Raw genomic sequence first — 22,834 nt, 5'->3', positions numbered from 1 at the left:
GCAGGAGCAGCACATAGTTATCTTTATTGCCTGTGTAACACCTGCAGGAAGTGACAAGCAGAACACAGTATAAATCCATGCACAACAGATACGTAAATGTCTCTTAGAAATCTTTCAGAAGAAAAGGAGAACAGTTTGAAAGTTGATACCTCTAACCTCATGAGCTAGGTTTCTGATTTACAAACTCACTTTCTTTTTTTAAAGCTGGTATTTTAAAATGGTATAGAAATGCTTCTTTACTTGAATACTAAGTGAATTAACTTATTTCACAATAAAAATATAGTTTAGTTCTATTAAATTTTCTTCTGAAAATAAATGTTTCTATTTTTCTGCTATGACAATAAATTACAATGTATCACAAATGTAGGCTTTAAGCAGATTTATAAATAAGCAGGAATTAAGTGTTCCACCTATAGTTTAACAGAATTCAAGGCATTTAAGTAAGAGATAAGCTGAAGGTGCATTTATAATCCAAACTCAATTTGTCAAGGTAAATACATATAACTAAAGTAGATGTAATGGGATTTAATGCTGTGGTACTTGTATATAGGATAAGTATTCATGAATGATCTGTTCCTCTTCCTCCAGTGTTAAATCCAGATAATCCTCTTCGTGTTCAGGAATATCCTCTAGGATTTCATTGACTGCATCAGTCTCCATGTCTTCATCTGTTGCTGAACTAGAAGAACCTTCCAATAAAAAGAAGCAGCAGTGAATTCACCTCTGAAACAAGTTGGTACTTTCCCTCTTTCATCAGCATGACTGCTCTGCGAGTCTGTTACTGTAAGACTCCTCTTATTTCAAGTGGCTCTGCAAAGGCTATTGCAGGATGGCTGTTTTTTCCTACTATTTTAAGCTGTAGGAAACCCTTTAGTTGTACAACAGGGATCACTACAGCTCTGACAAATAACAGAAGGGAGAGAAAGTATGTGCAAGTTTCTTCTTTGCTAAATGGTATCAATTACGGTTCTGTCACATAAGGGACACAAGGAAGGAGTATGTGGTCAAATCAGCTGACCGTACAGCACAGATTTGGAATAAACTCCCTAGCAGTCAGAACCCACATATTGGCAAGCCAAAAAATCATCATTACCAGTGGTAGGTCCCGGGAACATGCTCCAGCAACTTAGTACTTGCTCTCTGAGAGAGTACAGGCAGGGAGAGATTGGTTTGTTTTTAAAGAGAACTGGTGTGGGCCAGTACAATTAGATGGGAGAAGCTAGAATTCCTTGTGGGCTAGAGAGGGCCACGCATTCCTCGCTGGGGAAGTGAGGATGCAGACACCCATGGCCTCCAGCCTCGTGTGCCAAAGCCACAGCCTGCTCAGCAGCCATTTCCTCTCAGCCCTTCCCAGGACGACTCTGAAGGTCACCCTTTCTTCTGGCTGCATCCATCTTACACACTGCCTACAGCTGATAGTATCCCTTATGGTCCCACATATGGGCTGTCAGGGGCTGCAGGGGCTGTAGCTTACCTGGGCTAATGGATGGCTTGCCTGTAACTATGTTACTAATAAAAGTAGTCTGGGGCATTACTCAAGGCCCTCTACCAGTATTTAAGGAGAAATTGCTTAATTGTTTTGTACAAAAGCCAGAAAACAACCTTCCCACTTCTCTGCCTGCTGTATGCAACATCCTTACCTGCAGACTCTGTAGGCGAGTCCTTTGATGAAGTTGATTCTTCTGACGGACTGGACCCTTCTGGAGACAGCTGCAGTGACGCAGGAAGAACTCCCCCATAATGAGCAAGGGTTTGGGAAGCTAAGTGGATGTTGCCTTTAAAGACCTTTAAAGCTTGCTCTGCTGACTCACGGCTGAAACCCATATACATCAGCTACAGGAGGGGGGGAAAAAAAAAATCTGGAGAAATCCAAGCTCATTCAGGACCAAGGTCTGACAGGAATCTGACTCTGCATCTGACAGTCATTCTTCTTGCACAGAGGAAAGCGCTGCATGCCAGGAATTCCAGGACACTGACTCTGGTTTACTGGAACAGTTAACAACAGGCCAGTGACCTATTAAAGGAATGGGGATCTTGAAAAGAATCAAGAGCCTCTTGTTTAATATCAGACCAATTCTTTTCTCTGTTTTTCAAAAGGAAACTTCAAAGCACTCCAGCACATCAGGAGTGTGCACGTGCTATTTACTTTTTCTAGGCAATATAGTTTTCTTGCCTATCTGACATTAATTACATAGCCACACTAACTACTGAAAAGCTTTTCAGACAGCCTATGATGAGAAAGACACATTCCAACTCTTTCCCTTGTGCATTGCAATGTTTAGAGACTCAAATAAGTTTCCCATTTTCTGTCTTTTTTGGGATAGAGCATTAGAGCGCACATACTTCTTCCCTCCACATCCATGCATGACAGGTTGGTGTAATGGGCAGGAGGTATACACAAATTACATTTTAGCCTGAGTGTGACTTCACCGTGAAGAGCAGATGCCAGACAGTGGAAGTGTGACAGCTTGAGTGCCATGGGTCAAAGAATACTTAAACAAAGCTGTACAAGGAAGATTTGGTGTGTTTGAAGGCATAATTCAGAAACAAGACAACCAACTCCTGAGAAAGCAAGCGGTCTAACTTACTTGATCAATACTTTCCTGGGAAACCTGAAACTGGTCCATGGCCACAGGATCATGATCATCATCTTCCAACAATAACTCTGGATTGTCAAGAATAAACTACAATAAAGCAGAAAGGGATCAGAATAGAGCAACAGAGATATAATGGTCCTTGGCAGGGGTATGTATTTAGCTCAATAGTTGATATAAGCAAATATCAGCCAACTTAATTGATATCTGATTCATCAGTTCAGTCATTACAGTTCAGAAAAATACCTATGAACTAACAAATATAGACTACAGAAAATAAGAATCTGCTAAACAATAAATAAAAAAGCAAACAAGTTTTTTGTACAAAAGTACTACTCCTAAAAATTACTTACCTGAAAGGCTTGGTCCAGGTTTCCCTGTGTATTATGAAGAGCTACTTGAGCAGCTCTCTCTGAATAGCCCATACTTTTCAAAGTATTTATGTCTTCCAGTCGCTGCCTTCTTTTAGCTCTCTCCTCCCTCCGTATCTGTGCCTTTTCCTGCAAGAACACAGCCATTACAAAGCTCATTGTGCATGGGAATCCTTCAGCCCTTCCCTGTGCATATAGGGTTACTTCAAGTTTGAATCTCTTGAGGAAAAGGGATTTTTTAATTTTTTTTTTTTTTTAAATACAGACTGTGGTGCCAGACACTTGTTACTAAATAAAGTTGTATTTCCATGAGCTAGCACTGTTGCCATACTTCCGCTCTACAGTCTCTGCAGATCGGATCTTATGCCATCACAGCTATTATAGGCCCTGTGTGGTGAGTGATAAACCTGTTTGGCAGATGGGCCTGTAGTCAAGACTTGCCAAGGACACACAGTCAGAACTGGGCGTGTAGCCAAGGAGTCCTGTTCAGCCCTTCTCTCAGCCATTTGACTTTTCCATCCACATTTCACTGTCTGAAGTCTAGAAGTGCCACCTCAGCTTATCAAACATGACTTAAGGCACTTCAGATCTGGACAACACTGTCTTCACTTCAGCACAGAAAAAAATCCTTCTCCCCTCCTGAATCTTCCAAGTCCAAAGCCATAATACAGTGTAGCTTGATGGTCACCCTCATAGCACTTTATTGTGCAGCCTCTTGGGATTCAGACCACCCAAGCCCAGGAGTGATAGCTTGATCATGGCATTTTTATTCCCATACAGAGCACTGCCGAGTAGCAAACACTGGTGCAAAGTCTTCCTATGCGCCTCTGTGGTACAACCACACGTCTTTGGCTCTCTCATCCCATCTATTTTGGGACAGAGCTTCCCTTGTTGTATTAAGTTTTGGTTTCAAACTTGCGGCAACAGATGTCAAGCTGTCAGTTACACTAACAGTGCCAAAGCAGGATGATCAAAGTCCTTAATTTAGCACCATGTTGCACTAGTCACACAAAACATGATCTTACAGACACCCCAACTAATATGATCCTTGATTTAATACTTTCACTGCACCATACCTCTCTCCTGTTGGTGATAAGATTGGCAGCATGCTCCACATTCCCATGGCATGCTCGCAGGGCAAGGCGAGCTTCCTGTTCAGAGAATCCCAGGAGTGACAGGCGATGAACTTTATCAGGATCTATGGACAGCTCCTCATGTAAACGAGATGCCTGGGTATAGAAAGAACAAAATGATATTACTTACACTGTTGCTAACATACAAACAAAAAAAATGTTTCCCCATTTTTCTGAGAAAGCAAAGAATAGCTGCAAGACAGACCCCAAACACAGGAGCTAGTGTGAACAACTCAGAATTTTTACCTAACGGTGTCTTACCTTCTGAATATACTCAGCAGCCTCTTTTTCTCTGCCACTGTGATAGTGTCCTATCCCTTGAAGGAGGTAAAGCCGTAGAAATAAAACCTTCTCACGACCATAGCTTCCCTAAAGAATTGTTTAAACAAGGTGGGGGGGGGGGGGGCACATGGGTAGAAGCATATGGTAGAACATCAATTCATTATCAGTAGAACACTTTACACATTTAAAGAAGACAGAGTGACTAATATGTGACACTTAGTGTGCAGATAAAGTATCACATCTAAAACACTGATGATGTCTATGCATATAAACGCACATTTGCCATGACCTTTGCATCAGATCCAATGCTTTCACTATGCTGACAATTACACAACTAGATTACAGGCTGAGGAGGCACGAGAAAACTTTAAACTTCTGAAAGTCAGTCTTGAAATACTTGAACAGTAACTGAATACATGTAGAAAAAAGGCCACCCTAATTAAATCAAAACCTGCATACTTTGATGTCAATAAGTCTTTCATGGTTCTCCCCATAGCACCTCTGGAAGCATCTATGTGCTGTGGACAGCTTTTTCTCTGCATCATCCAGGCAGTCCAGCTGCTCCAGGCGGAAGTAGCACCACACTATATCCAGCTGCAGTACTGCATAATTATCAACAGTATTCAGCAGTTCTGTGCTACACTCACTGGAAAACAAAACAGTTATTGGTCTTCTGGGAGGGGCTGTTTTTTCCACACACTTTTTAACACTAACGAAACAACATGCTAGAAGTATGTATAGTCACATATTTAAGAAAGCACATACTTCATATTTGAGGTAGCAAACTGAGGTCAGTGGAACTTTAATAGAGCACTGATCCCCCATCACATTCACTAATACACAGGACACTAATGATAACTCTAGATCTCAAAGAATTACACTAGTCACAACTCATTTTGTTACTATTTAAGACAGCATCTCTTTAAAAGCAGAACAGAATTAAACCCTGTGTAATCTTTGAAAGGACAGACATCAACTGTCTTCCTTACTGCATGTGAACACGCTGAGTCCTGTGCCAGTCTCCTCACACACACACACACAGATGAGAAACAGATAGGGATAATATTACTTTTGGGGATCGCAAAAGAGCAATTTAGGGCTCTGACTGCTGACAGGAAAGTAGTTTACCTGCAGAAACGCTGATACGGTTACTGACCTCAGCTATCCGCTCCACCTTTTACAGGAAATTATTACTTCACAGGAGCAATTGCAAACAAGTATCCATAACTGTCTCTCAAGCTAATGCAATTTATAGCCTAGTACATGAATATTGACAGTTTGTTTATGTTGATATGAAAGATTAAATTGCCCAGTGGCAGTATCTGTTTCAGCTGTCCTACATGAAGCCACCTGCCACTGCAAGTCAGAGCCTTTGTCTGCCATTTCCCATTTGCAGAGGGGTGTGAAGTAATCCCTGGCAAAACAGGCCCTGATTTATATGCACAGGTAGAGCTAATGCTGTTCCTGTATTTAGTTGACAGTAAAGGAAAGAGAGACACAAGAACGCAGAAAGATTCTTACCAGAAGTGTTTATCAGCATCCAACAAATATGGCAGGGCTATCTCATATTCCTTCTTCTTCATTAAGGCTCTGCCCTTCTCATGATAACCCATTGCCAGCACAAGTGCCTAGAAAAACAGATTGAGACTTCCTTTGCACCTCCCCGACTCACTTTTATAACTAAAAAGAAATACCTAGGTAATCCATTAAGAGCCCTTGTTCTTCCTAGAAAAATACAATTGTATCAGTTCTGCAAGAGCAGTACTATTCCACATTTTTCTCATCTGCTAATGTTAAAATATGGTCTAATTAAAAGCAATGAATGTTACTGACACATGAAATGTCGCACCAAGTTTATTTTAAGAATGCAAAATCTAGACAGATTTTCAATGACGAGTGATAAAAAGCTAAGCATTTTTCTGGGTTCTACACTTCCTAACAGCATAAATTTGTGTTGCTTTGCTATTACAACTATCTTGTAAAATCTAACAATTCACCTCCTCTAAATCCTCAGAACCAAAAATTTGATTTTGAATGTGGCCAGAAAACACTCTAGTTCCTGCAGTATGACAAATGGAAATGTAAATAATATATATGGATAGAAACAACCTGCAATATTTCCTCTCACCCACATTCAATACTGAATGATGAAATCTTGTGCACTTGAACATTTGATGCTTTAACTCTTCAGGTGAATTACTACTTTCAGCACTTCATCAGAACAGCATGCATTGTGAGAACAGACAGTTGTTATTCCAATCATCCAGAAACTCCAGATGATGCAGAAAACACAGTATGCCTCAGAAGAGGCTAGGGCAGCAGTTTGCACACCTTGGGGCCTGCTCATTTCTTCCAGAGGTATTTTTTTTTTTGTTACTGGGTATAATTCCAAGTATTTGCAAAGATTTTTATTTATCTTCAGAAAATCTAGCAATCTTAAAAAGGTAGCATCTATCACTATTCTTCTGCTTCAGCAGCCAACATCAGGTATGTCACTCCTACTGTAATTCAATCCATGTACCCAACCAAAGACATTTTCAGTTGAGGATGTGGAACTTTGTGGTGAATTTGTCAAAATTTGTGGTGAACAAATTTAAATTTGAGAGGGGAGTGCAAAAGATCTCAAAACTATTTTAAAGGAGTCCGACTGAGAGACTCATTGAGTTTCCAACTGAAACTGAGGCTGAACGAACAAATTATTTTCATGTTGTTCTAGGGCACCCGAAATTTAAAATAGGTGCTAGGATATAACAAAAGTTAAAACTCACCCTAAAACACAAAAATAAGATATGGACCACACAGGGGTCAGTGCAAGATTAGACCTGCAATTAGATCAGCAGTCAGAGGTCTGTCTCCAGATGACTGAAGTATTCCCAATTGTAGAGTTCTACTTCAATTTTATTTAAAAATTATTTCTAGTAAGCAAACTTCTACTGGACCCAGGGTTACATCCCCCAAAAGTCTGACTGTATTTCAATCCCACATTTGAAATGCTTCATGAATCAAGCTTTAAAAAGCTGTCTTAGTAGCTTTATAAGATACTTTTACCTACTTTTTTAGCTTGAGGAGGAATCTCAATTGACCTTCCAGTCTGATTAGCTATGTCTAGATATGGAACAGAATCTGGATCCAAGTACTCCTCTGAAATATAAGAAAAAACAATTTGAATTGTAAGTACCACCTTCAACAAAGTAACTCTGCTGTTGTAAGATTATGTCAGTAAGTGCACGGTTAAACAAAAAAGCAAACAAACAACAAAAATCAGGATTACATATAAAGGCTGCATCTGTGGTTTTTTGGACATACCTACCAACAATGGCCCTGATCAGACAAACACAATCATCCAGAAATTTAGACACAACATTAAGCTACATGAATTATAAATAATTTTTTGCAGAAGACAAAACACCTACATTTTAAATGATGTAACATTTGAAATGCTTTATCAAATAAAGCATACAATATAAAGAAAAACACAACTGAGCACAGTTGATAAAACAGAAAAAAAATAGCTCAATGTTTTCCTTTCCCTACATCTTTAATGCTTATAACCAAGCTATCAATTTTGTCTTCACTTCCATCTGATTTAAAATGAAAAGATGCTTTTCTTATAAACAAAAGACAGTTAAGCAGGAGTTTGCTAAGATTAAAAGCTTCTGCACTACATTTTTTCTCAGATGAAACAAAGGGGTTGTTAAATCCTTCCTACACTTCACACAGAACCTTCAGCCTGTGAGCCCATTAGGGACTGCACTCTATACTTCGGCATTGTGCTATAACTGACAGTTAGTGGTAAATACCTTAAAGAGGCCCTATACAGGATTCAAGGGCTGGGGTCTAAATTCCCCCTTAAATCCATAATAGGAATCACTTCTTTAATTTGTTCATAAACTGGTACTATAGTAAGAAACAGGCTGTCACTGACCCTTAAAAGAAGCTTTGTTCAGGTATTTTTGCATTTGGCAGGAATTCATTCCATAGTCAGTTTCACAGTTCCTTGTTTATGGATTTTTGAAATAATAAAATAGAGAAGTGATTTAAACTCACCATCTAGCAATGTACAAACACAACCTCATTTTGAGAACCTATTACTGTTGGATTGACTATATCCCTTTAACTTAATCCACAGTTGCCAGTAATCAACATCAAATGCAATGAGAACAGCCACATTACAGATGAAAATGATAAGTGAGCTACTCTGCACAATGAAACCATGGTTACACATAGCCATATCTGAGGTAAACTACAAAAAAGTGTTTAATGACTTATAATACATTATTCTACTGTGCTTATGTCTACAATAAATTTAAAGCATGTTCTCAAGAGTCATCAGTCCCTTAACTGTCAAGTGCCAATTAAATAATAATTGATTCATATTATATCCTTCTCAAAATGCCAAATGTTTTCTAGCATTCTAGTTGTGTAAGAAGAGTTGGAGTAGAAAAGGAAGTTTTAGTCAATTTAAAATCCAGTTTTCAAGTAGGCAGAAACCTAGAAAAGTATAAATTGAAATCCAGCCACGGTACAGGCACTCTTCTATGTTGAAAGTCCCCTGAGAAGATAATTTTTGATGCGCAAGAATTAATGAACACCCATCTGCCTCGACCCCACAAAAAACCTCTAACAACCCCCCTTACCTCTCTCTGCTAGAATTTCTAAACCCTTCTTAGTTCTTTGCATCTTGTCATTTATTTCTTTTTCTTTCTTGCATTGAAGTTCTTCTTCCTGCACTTTTCTTTTAGTTTCCTCATCACTCTGTTCCAGTTGAAGTACCATCACTTTCGCATTGTGTGTTACACCCTGGTCTTCAAGGGTTTTGCCTGCAAAATAGAGTATGATGAATAAAATTAAAATACTCTGTTTGTGAAGACAGACCGTTTTACATTGTACTGCCATGGGGTGGGGGGAGGAATCCAACACCCACAAACAAAACAACCTGAACAGCCCCTTGCCTTACTTGTACTGAAGAACGACAGTCATTACTAGACTCAGGAACCCAATCAAAACTCCTGCCAATTACTGACATATTCAGTAGATACTCAGAAATTAGAATCAGACTTGCATCTTAAAAGAGCTTTTTAAATAACTGGTATGTTTCTTTACTTGCTTGCTTTTTTCAAATCAAAAATATGATTGTTTCTATTTCAGTTAATTATCTTCAGGCAAAAACTGGAATAACAAAATCTCCAGGATCATACATTACAACAGTAACAGTACAGAGGAATTGGGAACTGAATCTGAGTTCCTGTTGTCAATTCCATCACTCTAATTCCAACATATTCTAAAGGAAAAAAATGTCAGATGCTTAGGCCATCAATAAAGAGGAAGCTGTTGTCATCACTTCCCACAACATGTCTGACAAGTTGAACATGTGTGAAGCATTACAAGAAGTTTTTGGATGTGCTGTTATACAATATGGTTTTTGAGGAAATTTAGGGTTTCTCTTAAACATGCATTTTAAGCATTTCAACACTTGAAAAATGGATTTTCAACATTTATTACAGGATTCCTATAATTGCTCTAATTCTAACTAAGAATTTTGATCATTATAATTTATTACATTTCCTGTAGAGCAGAATCTGTGTATTAGGTTTGTGTGGCAAGATTTTGGTAGTGGGGGGCTACAGGGTTGGCTTCTGTGAGAAGCTGTAGAAGCTTCCCCTATGTCTGACAGAGCCAAGGCCAGTTGGCTCCAAGACGGACCCACCACCAGCCAAGGCTGAGCCCATCAGCAATGGTGGTAGCACCTCTGTGACAACATATTTAAGAAGGAGAAAAAAGTGGCAGCAGGCACAGAAACTGCAGCTGGGGAGAGGAGTGAGAAGACGTGAGAGAACCAACCCTGCAGACCCCAAGATCAGTACAGAAGGAGGGGGAGGAGGTGCTCCAGGTGCTGGAGCAGAGATTCCCCTGCAGCCCGTGGGGAAGACCATGGTGAGGCAGGCTGTCCCCCTGCAGCCCAGGGAGGTCCACAGGGGAGCAGATCTCCACCTGCAGCCCGGGGAGGACCCCACGCCAGAGCAGGTGGGTGCCCAAAGAAGGCTGTGACCCCATGGGAAGCCTGGACTGGAGCAGGGTCCTGGCAGGACCTGTGGCCCCGTGGAGAGAGTAGCCCACGCTGGAGCAGGTTTTCTGGCAGGACTTGTGACCCCGCGGGGGACCCATGCTGGAGCAGTCTGTGCCTGAAGGACTGCACCCTGTGGAAGGGGACCCACGCTGGAGCAGTTCGTGAAGGACTGCAGCCTGTGGGAAGGACCCACGTTGGAGAAGTTCGTGGAGAACTGTGTCCCGTGGGAGGGACCCTACGCTGGAGCAGGGAAAGAGTGTGAGGAGTCCTGCCTCTGAGGAGGAGGATGAAGCAGCAGAGACAATGTGTGATAAACTGATCGTAACCCCCACTCCCTGTCTGCCTGCACTGCTGGGGGGAGTAGGAGGTAGAGAATTCAGGGGTGAAGCTGTGCCTGGGAAGAAGGGAGGGGTGGAGGGAAAGTGTTTTGAGATTTGGTTTTATTTCTCATTACCCTACTTCGGTTGACTGGCAATAAATTAAGTTAATTTTCCCCAAGTCGAGTCTGTTTTGCCCATGACGGTAATTGGTCGAGTGATCTCTCCCTGTCCTTATCTCGACCCACAAGCCCTTTGTTATATTTTCTCTCTCCTGTCCAGCTGAGGGTGGGGGGGAGAGTGGGGGGAGTGATAGAGCAGCTTTGGTGGGCATCTGGCCTTCAGCCAGAGTCAATCCGCCACAACCTGACAAATATAATTGCTATTCCTTGGGAATTTCTGAAATTAACAGAGTTGCAAGAAATTTTTCTTTTGAGAATCAGTAAACTAGAAAATTACCACAAAAGTATACTTAACTAGAGATACATACCTAGGTCAAGCTGCTTCTTATTTATGATTATTTTGATAGCATTTTCTTTTAATGCATGTTCCTGTGCTATCCTGTGAAAGAAAGAATTTCATCCATGAATATAAGTTTCTAAGTCTATACAGTATTTCTGTTAGAATAGTAATAAAAGTAAAAAAATCAGTATGCTCATAACTGGCTTAAAACTTTTGCTATAAAAGGCTGCTAGAAGTAAAATAACATCATCAGAAAGCTTTGTATACCATATAGGGAAAATCTGGGATACAGAAAGGAAAAAAGCAAAGCAGACAAAAGAATCTAATTTTATTAGGCTTAAAAACACAAAAGGAAGACAAGCTAATGTTCGCTGTTTAGAAGACCTTCCTAGTTACAGATTTAGAACATTGATCACTAGTGCCTTCTCAGGTACTTGCTGGGGATTTACAGAGAACTATCTTCCACAGTTGCAACTTTCCTGTTTCCTATCTGTTAAACCACAGCTTCTTACATGAACTGCCCTACAGGGACACTGGACATCCTATTCAGACATACTGAACAGACATACATGCTAAGAAAAAGCTTAAATCAAACAAATAGTGCTCTGTCTTTTTTTAAGTACTGTATGATAGTACACTATCTCACTAGAGAAGAACCAAGGGTGATTACACTTACTGTGATCTGAGCTCCTTGCCTGTGATGAACAGGTTAGTTTCCAGTGGGATTTTTCTGCTCTGTAGTAATTATATTGGGTGGGGGAAAGGAGGAGGGAAGGAAAAAAGCATGATATCAAGATACTTTGGACATTTTCTTAATTAATTGTTTTACAATAACTACAATTTCTTTTTCAAATAATAACCATGTTAACAGGGTTATGGCTGGGCATACATATTAGTAATTTCCAGGCAGGGAGCCTTGTACTTGCTATATTGTGCTAAAAATAAGCATTATAACAGAAGAAGATTCAGAATTAGATAAATCTAAATTCAGAACCAAACAATTTAAACTGACTAATTTAATTATGCACTTGCAATCTTAACTCTGCTTTGTAATTATGCCACTCACCTGTGACTGGCTAAGTTATCATTAATTCCTATTAGTGTCTCTGGTCCCAGATTAGATAAACTGGAATTTTAAATTAATTAATTCCCCTATGCCCAATAGCATTATAAAGAGAAATTATGAAACTGTTTGTTTGTTTTAACTGCATGGCAATCACTTAACACCCTCTACCCTTTAGCCCATCACATGCCCTGGTAATTATTTTTCACTACAGGAGAGAGAACAATTATGATTGTGTGTTGTGTTTTTGCAAGTACTCAGTAAAAAAAAAAGAATAAAAATAAAATCCTTCTGAAGCATCAGTCACCATCTAAGATCATCTTGAGAAAAAAACCCCCAACCAACATTGCCCTTCTCCAGAGTGAACATTCACTTCTGTTGCTGATAAGATGACTACAACCTTTAAGTGCCCCTCAATAATGAAGCTCTCTTTCACTGTTATCAGAGTGGTTGAAGACATACTGTACTGGGGAAGATACTGCTCCTGCACATGATCAAAACTAGGAAGTGATTGGAGATTGTTGTGCTTGCTAGAGACTGTTCAAGAGCAAAATATTCCCTGTTAAGAGGCTTTATATTAGTGAGAACCTAACCAAGGTCCTGCTCTCTGTCCTGTGACAAACCTGCAGACCACGCTTCACATCCATATGGTTGAATCCTCTCAACCTTCAAAGCAGAGCAGCTGTATCCAAAATGCCCTCTGAGATCAGTCCCTGGCCCATGTTAGCCCTCACACTGTGCCTGGGCATGGCTCGCAGGATACCAGGGGGTCTGGGCTAAACTACATCACAGCCGACGCTGACAGCATGGGTGTCCATCAAACAGTGGCCGGCCTGTCCCCAACCTGTGTTTAGCTGACTAGGGTAGATATAGCCATCAAATCTGGTATGGTGATGAGTTTGACACTGATTTCATTAGATTCACATCATTATTCTAGAATATTTATGCATGAAACTAGAGGTTGAAGCCTGGCTTTAAAAGGGCAAGACTTAATTCAGTTCTATCTTTGTGAAGCTTTTAGGAGCCAGACTTAGAAGACAATAGATGAGTACTATCACAATAGAAAATCCTGCTTCCCATTTCCAAGTTGAAACGCTGGACATACCAATTTTAAAGTAAGTTTAGTTAGCTGCCTGGACTAGAATAGTTACATGAGGATAACGTCATCACTAAGAACATTGCCACATAGCATGGTTAAAAGCTAAAGGAGTTCTTTTCAATGTCATCAGCCATACATGGCCTAAGATGACACCAAGTTCAAATTGCTTATTGGATATAAAGGGAAATTTTTTAAAAATTAAAGCTGTCATTTAAGCAAAAGCTGTAGTAATACAGTGATATTCATATGCTAATTCAACTTCAGGTATTTTGCATCTAAAAAAAATACACCTGCTCTTTACTGCTAATGTGAACAGTCACATCAGAAGGAATCAAACTGAACTAGATAGACACTTAAATCTAATTTACTGTTCTTCATTGAAACATAATTCCTCATTACATCCTAAAGAGAAGACAATTACTGATCTCCCAATATTATATTCCTTTGCCATGATATTCCCACATACCTGGGAAGCTGAAATACACCTCAGCAACTGCCACCACCCCCCGTATTTTACATACTCAACACAGATCTCATACAAAACAACTGAAAAAGTTTAATAAGTGAAAATATTTGCATTAGACATATCTAGAACTCCAAAGGCCAAAGTAAAGCTACTTATCCTGACTTTTCTACAGTGTCACTTACTTTTCTACGAGGCAGATATATATCAAGTCTCGCAATCCCGGTCACTTTAAAATTTTCATTTCCTGTTCCACGCTCAATTGCTTTACACCGTATTTCTTCAAGCATATTCTCTGTATCATTCTCATTGATATTCAGCTTAGATGAATATTTTTGTACAAGCTCCTAAGAAAACAGCAAGAAAAACTGGGAAAATGCACCAGCAGTATGACATGGAAGATACATGGTATCAACTCTAGAGAGAATATTTACCTTCATCTCTTTACCAGCTTCTTTGTTTTCACTTGTGTATGGTGGTTTCCATAGCTGAATTTTGTCCTCTCTTAAGCAACTTGTCAGTTTTGCTATTAAATACTTCTTTTGCGCCATTCTTTTAAAACAAAACCATGATTGTAAGGGAAAAGAAAGAAAAATAATCAGTATTTTAATATAGCTTTTGTGTACTAAGATATTGTCCTTTTTCAAGAAATCTAAGTGACATTTCTGAATTCTGCAAAAAAAGTCAGTATAAAATGCATTGCATGCACTTCAGTGGGGAGGGGAGCCCGAATCCAAACCATTATAAAAAAATTGGAAAGCAGGTGAAACCTGGATTAGAGCAAGAATAATTCAGAAGCCCCCTGCTTTGAAGTTTGCCACTTCAAGAGAAATTAAACCTCTTCCTAATCCCTCACGTGAGCTGGAATTGCAGGAGTTACCAATTCATCAAAATACATGATTCAGTTCTGCCCTGCCCTGGAAAGGATGACTCAACCCAACTCCCCTCTGAAACATGTCCTTGCTGTACCTCTGCCTTCCTGCTTCTCCCACTTCCCTACTTTAACAGCTTTTCTACACCAGTGGATGGTTGAACACTCTTTGGGAAGACAGAAAAGAGGTGTCAAGAGAGGACATCTCAGAACTGCAAGCTCCACCAGGAGAAGACCATAAGGTAAGGTTCACAGCCCCCCAAGCAAAGCAAGATTAGCTAGAGCACAAAGAGCTAAGAGCAGACAATGATCTACACCTCCCCTCCCCAGTCTCAACCACCTGTCAAGCAAACAAGTTTAATAGTATCACAAAATCCTATTGTAAAATTCTGGTTATCACAACAATGAAATAGCAGGGTGTCACTTTTCATAGTCCAAGAAACACTCTTCCCGCTCCCACTGCAAAGCTAGAAAAGACACGTGGGGCACAAGCAACATAAAGTGCAGAGGCTGAGATCAGAGAAGTATACTGTAAATCTGCACCAGGCATTAAAGTACCCATCACTGGGGAGAAGATGACAGTGAGGTGAGTTTAGGTTGAATTCATCACCAAAAGTTATTCTCATTCAGCTCAGAGAAAGTAGCAACCACAGAATCAACATGCCCTTGAAAAAAAAACCAAAACAAGAAATAGGGAAGGCAGAGAGGACAAGCAAAGGCAGATGCAGTGATCTCAACTGAAGAAAAACCAAATAAAAAAATCTATGTGCATATTAAAGCATGGGAGACTTTTGGCTCTTGGACACTAGGACATGGAAGAAGATGTCCTTTAATTTATAGAGAAGCATTTAAAATGTTGGCATATATGCACTAATGTTGCCATTGAACTTTTATTAATCAGTTTCACTTTCAGTGCAGTTTCCTTTTCTCATTCTTGTTTATTAGCACATAGCTCTCAGGAGAAAAGGGGACAGAAAAACAGAATCAAACATTTCTATCCATTTTTCCAGTTTCAAAGACTGTTCCTTGCTCAGAAAACCACTATTTAAGAGCAAAAAAAATGCAGGCAAACATCCAACGTGTGATAAGTTTACTGGTTAACTTTACCTCGACCCCAGCTTTATCGAGCTACAAAGAATCTTTGAATGCTGCAAAGACAATAGTCTCCTCTAAAGAGGAGCCAGAAGGATTAACTGAGCAAGTGGATGGTTTAACAGTCCTTCCTGATGGATTGCTGTAATTTGCATAACGTCTGTCCAAACTAGGAGAGAAAACCACGGGTTCTCTTTCTTGCTGGGATGATGTTGTTGGCATCATTATTTTATGGCCAAGGCAAAACATGGCCTTTACAAAGCAGAAAGCAACGAACATGCTCAATTTTCAAAAGATTGCATATAAGTTATTCATGTAGCTTTCCCCCTTTTCCAGAACATGCCAGGCAATTCTCATGAACAACCTGTGACCATAGTTTTCCCACTTTTAGGTTATGCTAAAGAACCACTTTATAATTCTACTTAACATTAACTCAAGAAACAAAAAGGTAACCCATGGCTTTGGGGCATCCAGATAAAGTCTAAACTGCAACCTACACTTAAGGCTACGAATTGTAAATATGAGTGGCGCTTATAAACTCATCATTCATCTTTCTGTCAATACTATTTTATAGTTTTGTAAGCTTGTGATTTCTTACAAAGCTATTAAAACAGAAAACACCACTAGGGTCTCCAATTAAACTTATTCTTTCCAACCCTCTATTAAAAAAAAAGAAAAAGAAATCTTGCTTTCACAAGCACAAAAGCTATCATTTTATATGTAACACTTCTAACATTTATCACAAATTTCTATTTCACCATAACTAAATTACAGAAGTATCCTTAGCAAAAACATTTATGACTTACTTTTCCATCAGCCAACAGCACAAGTGCTCCTGACACAGTTTCAGGAAGTGCAAAGGGGCTTTCTCAAAACTAATTTCAGTAAACAATCAGGGGGTATTCCCCAGGGGCCGCTTGGAATGCAAGACCGAGTTTTTGTAGCTAAGTTGTCCTCCTCCAAAGCCAGCTAGTCTTACAGATGACATAAAACAGTAAGAGAAATAAGGCTCAAACGCCCAATTTTTGATGGAAGGAACGGAGGATCCTCGGAAGGATTTGCTAATAACGCAGTATGCATCGATTTTCCCTAAAGACAAGGAGGAAAGCTACCTGGCGCAACTACGGTACGTCCCTCCACGGCTAAAGGAGGGCCAAGAGACCGAAGCAGCGTCATGAGCAAAGCCACGACCCAGCGGCTCAGCGAAAGGATGGCAACCCGGACACCGCCGGCCCCAGGCCTCCCCAGGAGCACATCCAGCCTCTCCCCTACCACGACAGCACCGAGACCCACGGGTCCCCGCTGTCACCAGGGGATTCCAAGCACGGCCCCCAGAGCCGCCTCCCTTCCCAGCCGCCTCCAAACCAGGGCGGCCGGGAAGCGTTCGGGCAAGCCACAGCGGGAGCCTCCCATGGCGGCAACGGGGCCGAGGACAACCGGCCCCCGCTTCCGAGCGGGCGACCGCAAAGCGGCAAGCGGCCAGGCCGAGCGGGGCACCGCGGGGAAGGGGCGGCCGGAGGGGCGCTCCCCGGCACACCCGCCGCCGCCGCCGGCCCCCGGGCACCCACCTGCGCCCCGCGGCGGAGGCCGGGCCTCGGGGCCCAGAGGCAGTCTCCGAGGGGAGGCCGGGCCCTCACGCAGCTGCTCTCCCCGAGACCCTTTCACGGGGCCGGCGCCGCCCTCCCCTGAGGCGAAGGAGCCGCCGGCGGCCGGGGCGGCACCTCGGCCCCGAGCACCGGCCGGGGGCGGCGCGTCACGTAGCGTCACGTCGCGTCACGTCGTCACGTCGCCCCGCCCCCCCCGCGGCGCTGTCGCGCGCCTACCTGCGCACCCGCCGGCCAGCCGCTCGCCTTCCGGGGGAGCGGGACGAGCGCGGGGGGCGGAGCCTACGCGTACGTCACACCGGCAGCTTTATTACCGGCGAGGGACAGGCTCCTGCGGAAGTCGGGCTCGTCACGTGGTTGAAGCTGCGCTGCGTCCGCCATCTTAGCGTCCTGCCCTCACACGGAGGGGAGGTGTTTGTTGGTGTTCTGTGGTGGGTGCTGCTGTCTCTGTACTGTCTTCGAGTTCTGCCTGTCCCCTAGGGGGAGGAGGAGGAGGTGGTGATGATGGCGGGGATCCCCGAGGCGCTCGGTTACCTGAGCGACAGTCTCCTCCAGGAGGGGTTGGGGCCTGGAGGAGGTGGAGTGTGCTGCAGACCCCCTCAGCTGCAGCCTCTCCGTTTGTGAGGTAAAAGGGGCTGAAATTCCTGTCAGTGCTGTGAGGGAGGATTTCGCGAAAGGCCGAGGTGCTCGGAAAGTTGCCAGGCAGGATCCGCATGTGATTTATTGCTGTGCTCTTTGAGGGCAGCAGTGTTCAGGGTGAGCTTTGTGTGGGGGGGCTTGTATTTCCCTTCGGCGGTGGTGGGCAGGTTCTTCCCTGTTTGTTGTGGGGCTGTTAAAAGTTAACCTGGCTTCAGAGGCTGGGCTGTAAAAATATGTGGTAGGGGGAACAATCTGTTACTAAACACCACTTCAAGCTGAGGTGTTGCTGGAGTGTCACTTGTAGTGATACAGACCCATAATGGCCTAGAGTGGGAGTAGGGTATTAGACTGTCATGGTTTAACCCCAGCCAGCAACTGAGCACCACACAGCTGCTTGCTCACTCCCCCTTGGTGGGATGAGGGAGAGGATCAGAAGGATAAAAGTGAGCAAAACTCATGGGCTGAGATAAAAACAGTTTAATAGGTAAGGCAGAAGCCATGCACCCAAGCAAAGCAAAACAAGGAATTCATTCCCCACTTCCCATGGGCAGGCAGGTGTTCAGCCATCTCCAGGATAGCAGGGCTCCATCACATCTAATGGTGACTTGGGAAGGCAAACACCATCACTCCAAACATCCCCCCCTTCCTTCTTCTTCCCCCAGCTTTATAGGCTGAGCATGATGTCATATGGTCCGGGATACCCCTCTAGTCAGTGGGGGTCAGCTGTCCCAGCTGGGTCCCCTCCCAGCTCCTTGTGTCCCCCCAATGTCCTCGCTGGTGGGGTGGGGTGAGAAACAGAAGAGGCCTTGGCTTTGTGTAAGCACTGCTCAGGAGTAATGAAAACATCTCTCTATTATCCATGCTGTTTTCAGCACAAATCCAAAACACAGCACCATAGTGGCTAAAATTAACTCTATCCCAGTCAAAACCAGCACAGAGGCTATGCAGATATTTGGCTGTACAGCGTAGGCTGCTCAATGTTGTATTTGTATGTGAGGCCCTCAAAGGGTTGGGCTTTTTTCCTGGAATCTTTTTGGTGCCTGTAAAAGACATAAGTGTTCTTTTAATGAGTTATACCAGAAATAATTAACTTGTGGGTTAATTCTTTCAGTGACCAGATGTCCCAGCAGCAAAGGGAGTACTATTTATTCCAGAATGGATGGGCCTGCAGGACTGTCTGTATGTAAAACATTTTCCTTAGGCAGTCATGTAGACTTAAGTGGGGGTGCTGCATACTGCAGCTTTGGAAATGGGAACCTCACAGGTATCGTGAGCTTGTGAACAAGAATGTCAGGATTCCAGGCTCCCCTATGTGCATAAGTCAGTCAAGTTTGCCTACTGATAAAATAAGGATAAATTTGCTTTTATGGCTATCTTGAGTTCAGTGCTTGAAACTTAGCTAAAGCTGTGGTAACAGGGTGTCATGGTTTAACCCCAGCAAGCAACTAAGCACCACGCAGCCACTCACTCACTCCCCCCAACCCAGTGGAATGGGAGAAGAGAATTGGAAAAAAAAGTAGAACTTGTGGGTTGAGATAAGAACAGTTTAATAGAACAGAAAGGAAGAAACTAATAAGGATAATAATAACAATAATAAAATGACAATAATTATAAAAGGATTGGATATACAAGTGATACAAAATGCAACTGCTCACCACCCACTGACCAACACCCAGTTAGCTCCCAAGCAGCGATCCCTTCCTGCTCTGCTCCCCCCCAGTTTATATACTGGACATGATGTCCCATGGTATGGAATACCCCTTTGGCCAGTTCAGGTCAGGTGCCCTGGCTGTGTTCCTTGCCAAGTTCTTGTGCCCCTCCAGCCTTCTTGCTGGCTGGGCATGAGAAGCTGAAAAATCCATGACTTAGTATGAACACTACTTAGCAGCAACTGAAAACATCAGTGTGTTATCAACATTCTTCTCATACTGAACCCAAAACATAGCACTATACCAGCTACTAGGAAGACAACTCTAGCCCAGCTGAAACCAGGACACAGGGTGATAAACTGTCCCATGATCACCAAAGATGAAGAAACTAACAGTAAAGGGTTTTGAAAATCAGATGCACTTGAGAACTGGGACTTTCTAATATTTGAAGTTATCAATTTTTTCTCATGTTTCCTTGTTTCATTTTTACTACAGCTGCTTTAGGAAAAAAATATAATTTTCTCATTAGACACAGTGCCTAATATTTCAGTCTCTTGAAATAAAAGTATAGCAACTTTTCTCATAGCTAAAACTACTCCACTAACAAACCAAAATTTACTGAAATTGTTCTTCTGTAGTGTCCTTGGGAATTAAATTGAAAGGCTTCTCTGAAGGCAGAATGCCTTTTCTAAATAAGTTTCAGTCAGTACAAAGCACAGTAATATGCTAGAGGAGCCTCAGGAAAGGACAAAGTGTTTGTATGAAAGTGTTTACAAAGGAGTCAGTTACTTAGTCCATGCATAAACCTGCACTGAGTTTTAAATCAAGGTATTCAAAATCTGTGTTTAATTAAGATAACTAATTCAAAGCACTTTAAATTTAAAAGTGTTTGCAGAAAATAATATCACTAATTTAGTTCAAAGGGGTTTATAGAGTAGGTAAGTAGCTTGATAAGGTTATAAATTTTCTGTGATACTGATTTAAAAGTTTCAGTTGCATTTGCTGAAATGTTCTCAAGTATATCATTGCAAGTATCTAGGCAAAATGATCTTGAATTAATTTTTGAATAGCTTTAATAGTGGCCTCACATGGGATTTTTCTTTCAGATATTCCTTTAGCTTTATGTGGTTTACAGACTTGGAGGTATAACAAAAATAACACTCCAGTATAATGATAGGCAGGAATACAAATCAGTATACTCTAATCAGCAAGACAAGTAAATGGAAAGCTAATGTATACCACATACTTAAAAATTAATTGTTCTTTGATATTTCCCTCCAAGTAGTTTCTTGTTTCATACGGGCTGGTTGTTATCTAGTATTTTCTCCCTATTATACCTATTACACATATCTATGTTTTATCTTTATTTTCTTCTTTCTAATCTTTCTTTAAATACTGTAACCATTGTGAAGAAAAAAAAGTAGCTATGATTCTTTATTATCATGCCTACGAAGAAATAGAAATCAGCATCTGAGCTGGAAACTAATCTGGGCCCAGTTAATTGAAAACACTAGAAAACCTGAAAAATCACAATGAACACCTCTTCCTAAACCTATGTCTTCATTCTGCTGCTTTTACTGAGGATGAGTGGAAAATTCTTCAGTAGTTACTGTAGTGTACTCATCGCTATTGGTAATTGCTAGTGCTTTTCAGCAGTATCTTAAGACTGTCACTTCCAGGAGACAAGGTCCGTGCCTACCTGCTGGTGGTGGCTGGATTGGTGTGGGGCACTACAGAATTTGGGTCTGAAACTGCTGAGTGGCATAGAGGAAATGTGTGGCCAGAGGGATTAAAATAGCATTATATTCCATGATATTTTTTCTATTTTTGTGGACCTAACAAAGTGCTGTGGTACACTTACAGCTGTGAATCTTCTGCAATGGAAGCGTAGGCTCTGACAGATCTGTGCAAACATCTCTGATGCAGTATCCTCCTCCATCAAGCACAACAAAAGTCAGTGGAATTGTATGAAGGATTAATGGTTTGAAGTTGTGCTGGATGCAAAGAAAATGGTAGTTTCTCTTAGAAATTGATACCACTGCTGTCTCTTTGACAATAGGATTTTATTTGCACATTGGTATTAACTCTTTTCAAGATATCTTATGAGGAGATGGTTTATCTTTTCTTGCTGAGAAGAGTGTGTGTAGAAGGACATAAACCACAGCTGAGCATCTTTGGCATATTTTTTTTCTCACTTTTTTTTTGGTGTGTGCATGGTGTGATTTTGAGACAGTGGTGGTAACTGGGTATGTGTGCTTGCACACTGTTTGCAGGGATCATGAAGTGCTTGGCGGGCCATCCACCCGATCCTCATCTTTCCATCCTTTCAGGGCTCCGGTAGATATGGAATGGTTCAGAAGAGCCAGTGGCTACCAGGAATATAGCTGGAATTAAAGTCATCATGAAGTGGGGAGGCATTTCAAGTCTTCAATTTTTCTGAAGCCCACACATGAGAAAGAGCTGTATGAATACTTGCAGCCAGAAGTGGGCGATACCTAACTCATGTTTTTGTCATTGAAAAAGTGCCCTCAAAAGAGGGTCTCCTTCCTCTAAAGCTTTTGCAGGAGGGGAGACAAACAATAAGTACTCACTTTTAGAAACTTGCACAGGTTTGTGGTGCAGTTGTGCCACAAGAGAAAATGTTAAGCCCTATCTATAAAAAATAGTTGTGTTACTACAATTATATTTCTGTAGTTGAAATGGTTATATCCCCTTTGTGCACACACAGTTGTAACAGCAGAAAGATGCATTATACTTCCGGTAAGGAAGGTACATTGATACATGGTATCGGGGACTAAGTAATTATTTCAGACTTTTGTTTTCTGATGAAATACTGGGGATAGATGGGAACCAACAACATGTTATTAGTGAATTTATATATAAGGAAAAGGTGACATTTACTAAGTCCCATTAAAACAACAATAGAAATGAGCACAGGTTTTATTCATTGATTTTAAAAGTACACACATCAGAAAGTATAATTTTTCAAGGAAAGTGAATGATGAAATCATATGTTAAGTGTACCAATCACCTTCAATACTGTTTCATTTGTTACTTGTTTATTGTCTAATTAAATAGTACCATACTGAAATTTAGTCTAGTTGCTTCATCAGTAGGTCTACTAGTCT

At 41.5% G+C, this 22,834-nt stretch overlaps 1 protein-coding gene across 5 annotated transcripts; it reads right to left on the bottom strand.

Moving 5' to 3' along the window:
* On the bottom strand, positions 1-17,704 carry NUB1 (negative regulator of ubiquitin like proteins 1). Of its 5 annotated transcripts, none has more exons than XM_075044909.1 (15): positions 17,638-17,704; positions 14,286-14,403; positions 14,037-14,198; positions 11,903-11,961; positions 11,255-11,325; positions 9,018-9,200; positions 7,433-7,521; positions 5,902-6,008; positions 4,840-5,026; positions 4,360-4,467; positions 4,042-4,194; positions 2,948-3,094; positions 2,589-2,684; positions 1,641-1,833; positions 1-689 (listed from the first exon to the last, which is right to left on the bottom strand). In XM_075044909.1, the coding sequence occupies exons 2-15, from the start codon at positions 14,400-14,402 to the stop codon at positions 526-528; spliced, it is 1,836 nt and encodes a 611-aa protein (XP_074901010.1). In that variant the 5' UTR covers position 14,403; positions 17,638-17,704; the 3' UTR covers positions 1-525. The 5 variants fall into 5 exon arrangements, with proteins under 5 accessions (XP_074901010.1, XP_074901001.1, XP_074900993.1 ...); XM_075044900.1 differs by lacking the exon at positions 17,638-17,704 and adding an exon at positions 17,383-17,575; XM_075044892.1 differs by lacking the exon at positions 17,638-17,704 and adding an exon at positions 16,621-17,075.
* Between the last annotated feature and the right edge of the window lie 5,130 nt (positions 17,705-22,834).

Source organism: Buteo buteo, chromosome 2 (genome assembly GCF_964188355.1).
Source record: "Buteo buteo chromosome 2, bButBut1.hap1.1, whole genome shotgun sequence".
NCBI classification, from domain to species: Eukaryota; Metazoa; Chordata; class Aves; order Accipitriformes; family Accipitridae; genus Buteo; species Buteo buteo.
Note: the sequence above shows the minus strand (reverse complement) of the source record. Positions and strands in the feature narration are given on the sequence as shown.

Excerpts from the sequence above, each read along its gene's own strand:
- NUB1 (XM_075044892.1), bottom strand. Across the intron at positions 14,199-14,285 it reads AAGCTGGTAAAGAGATGAAG|GAGCTTGTACAAAAATATTC; the intron begins GTAAATATTCTC and ends CTGTTTTCTTAG. Across the intron at positions 5,027-5,901 it reads GATGCTGATAAACACTTCTG|TGAGTGTAGCACAGAACTGC; the intron begins GTAAGAATCTTT and ends TTTGTTTTCCAG.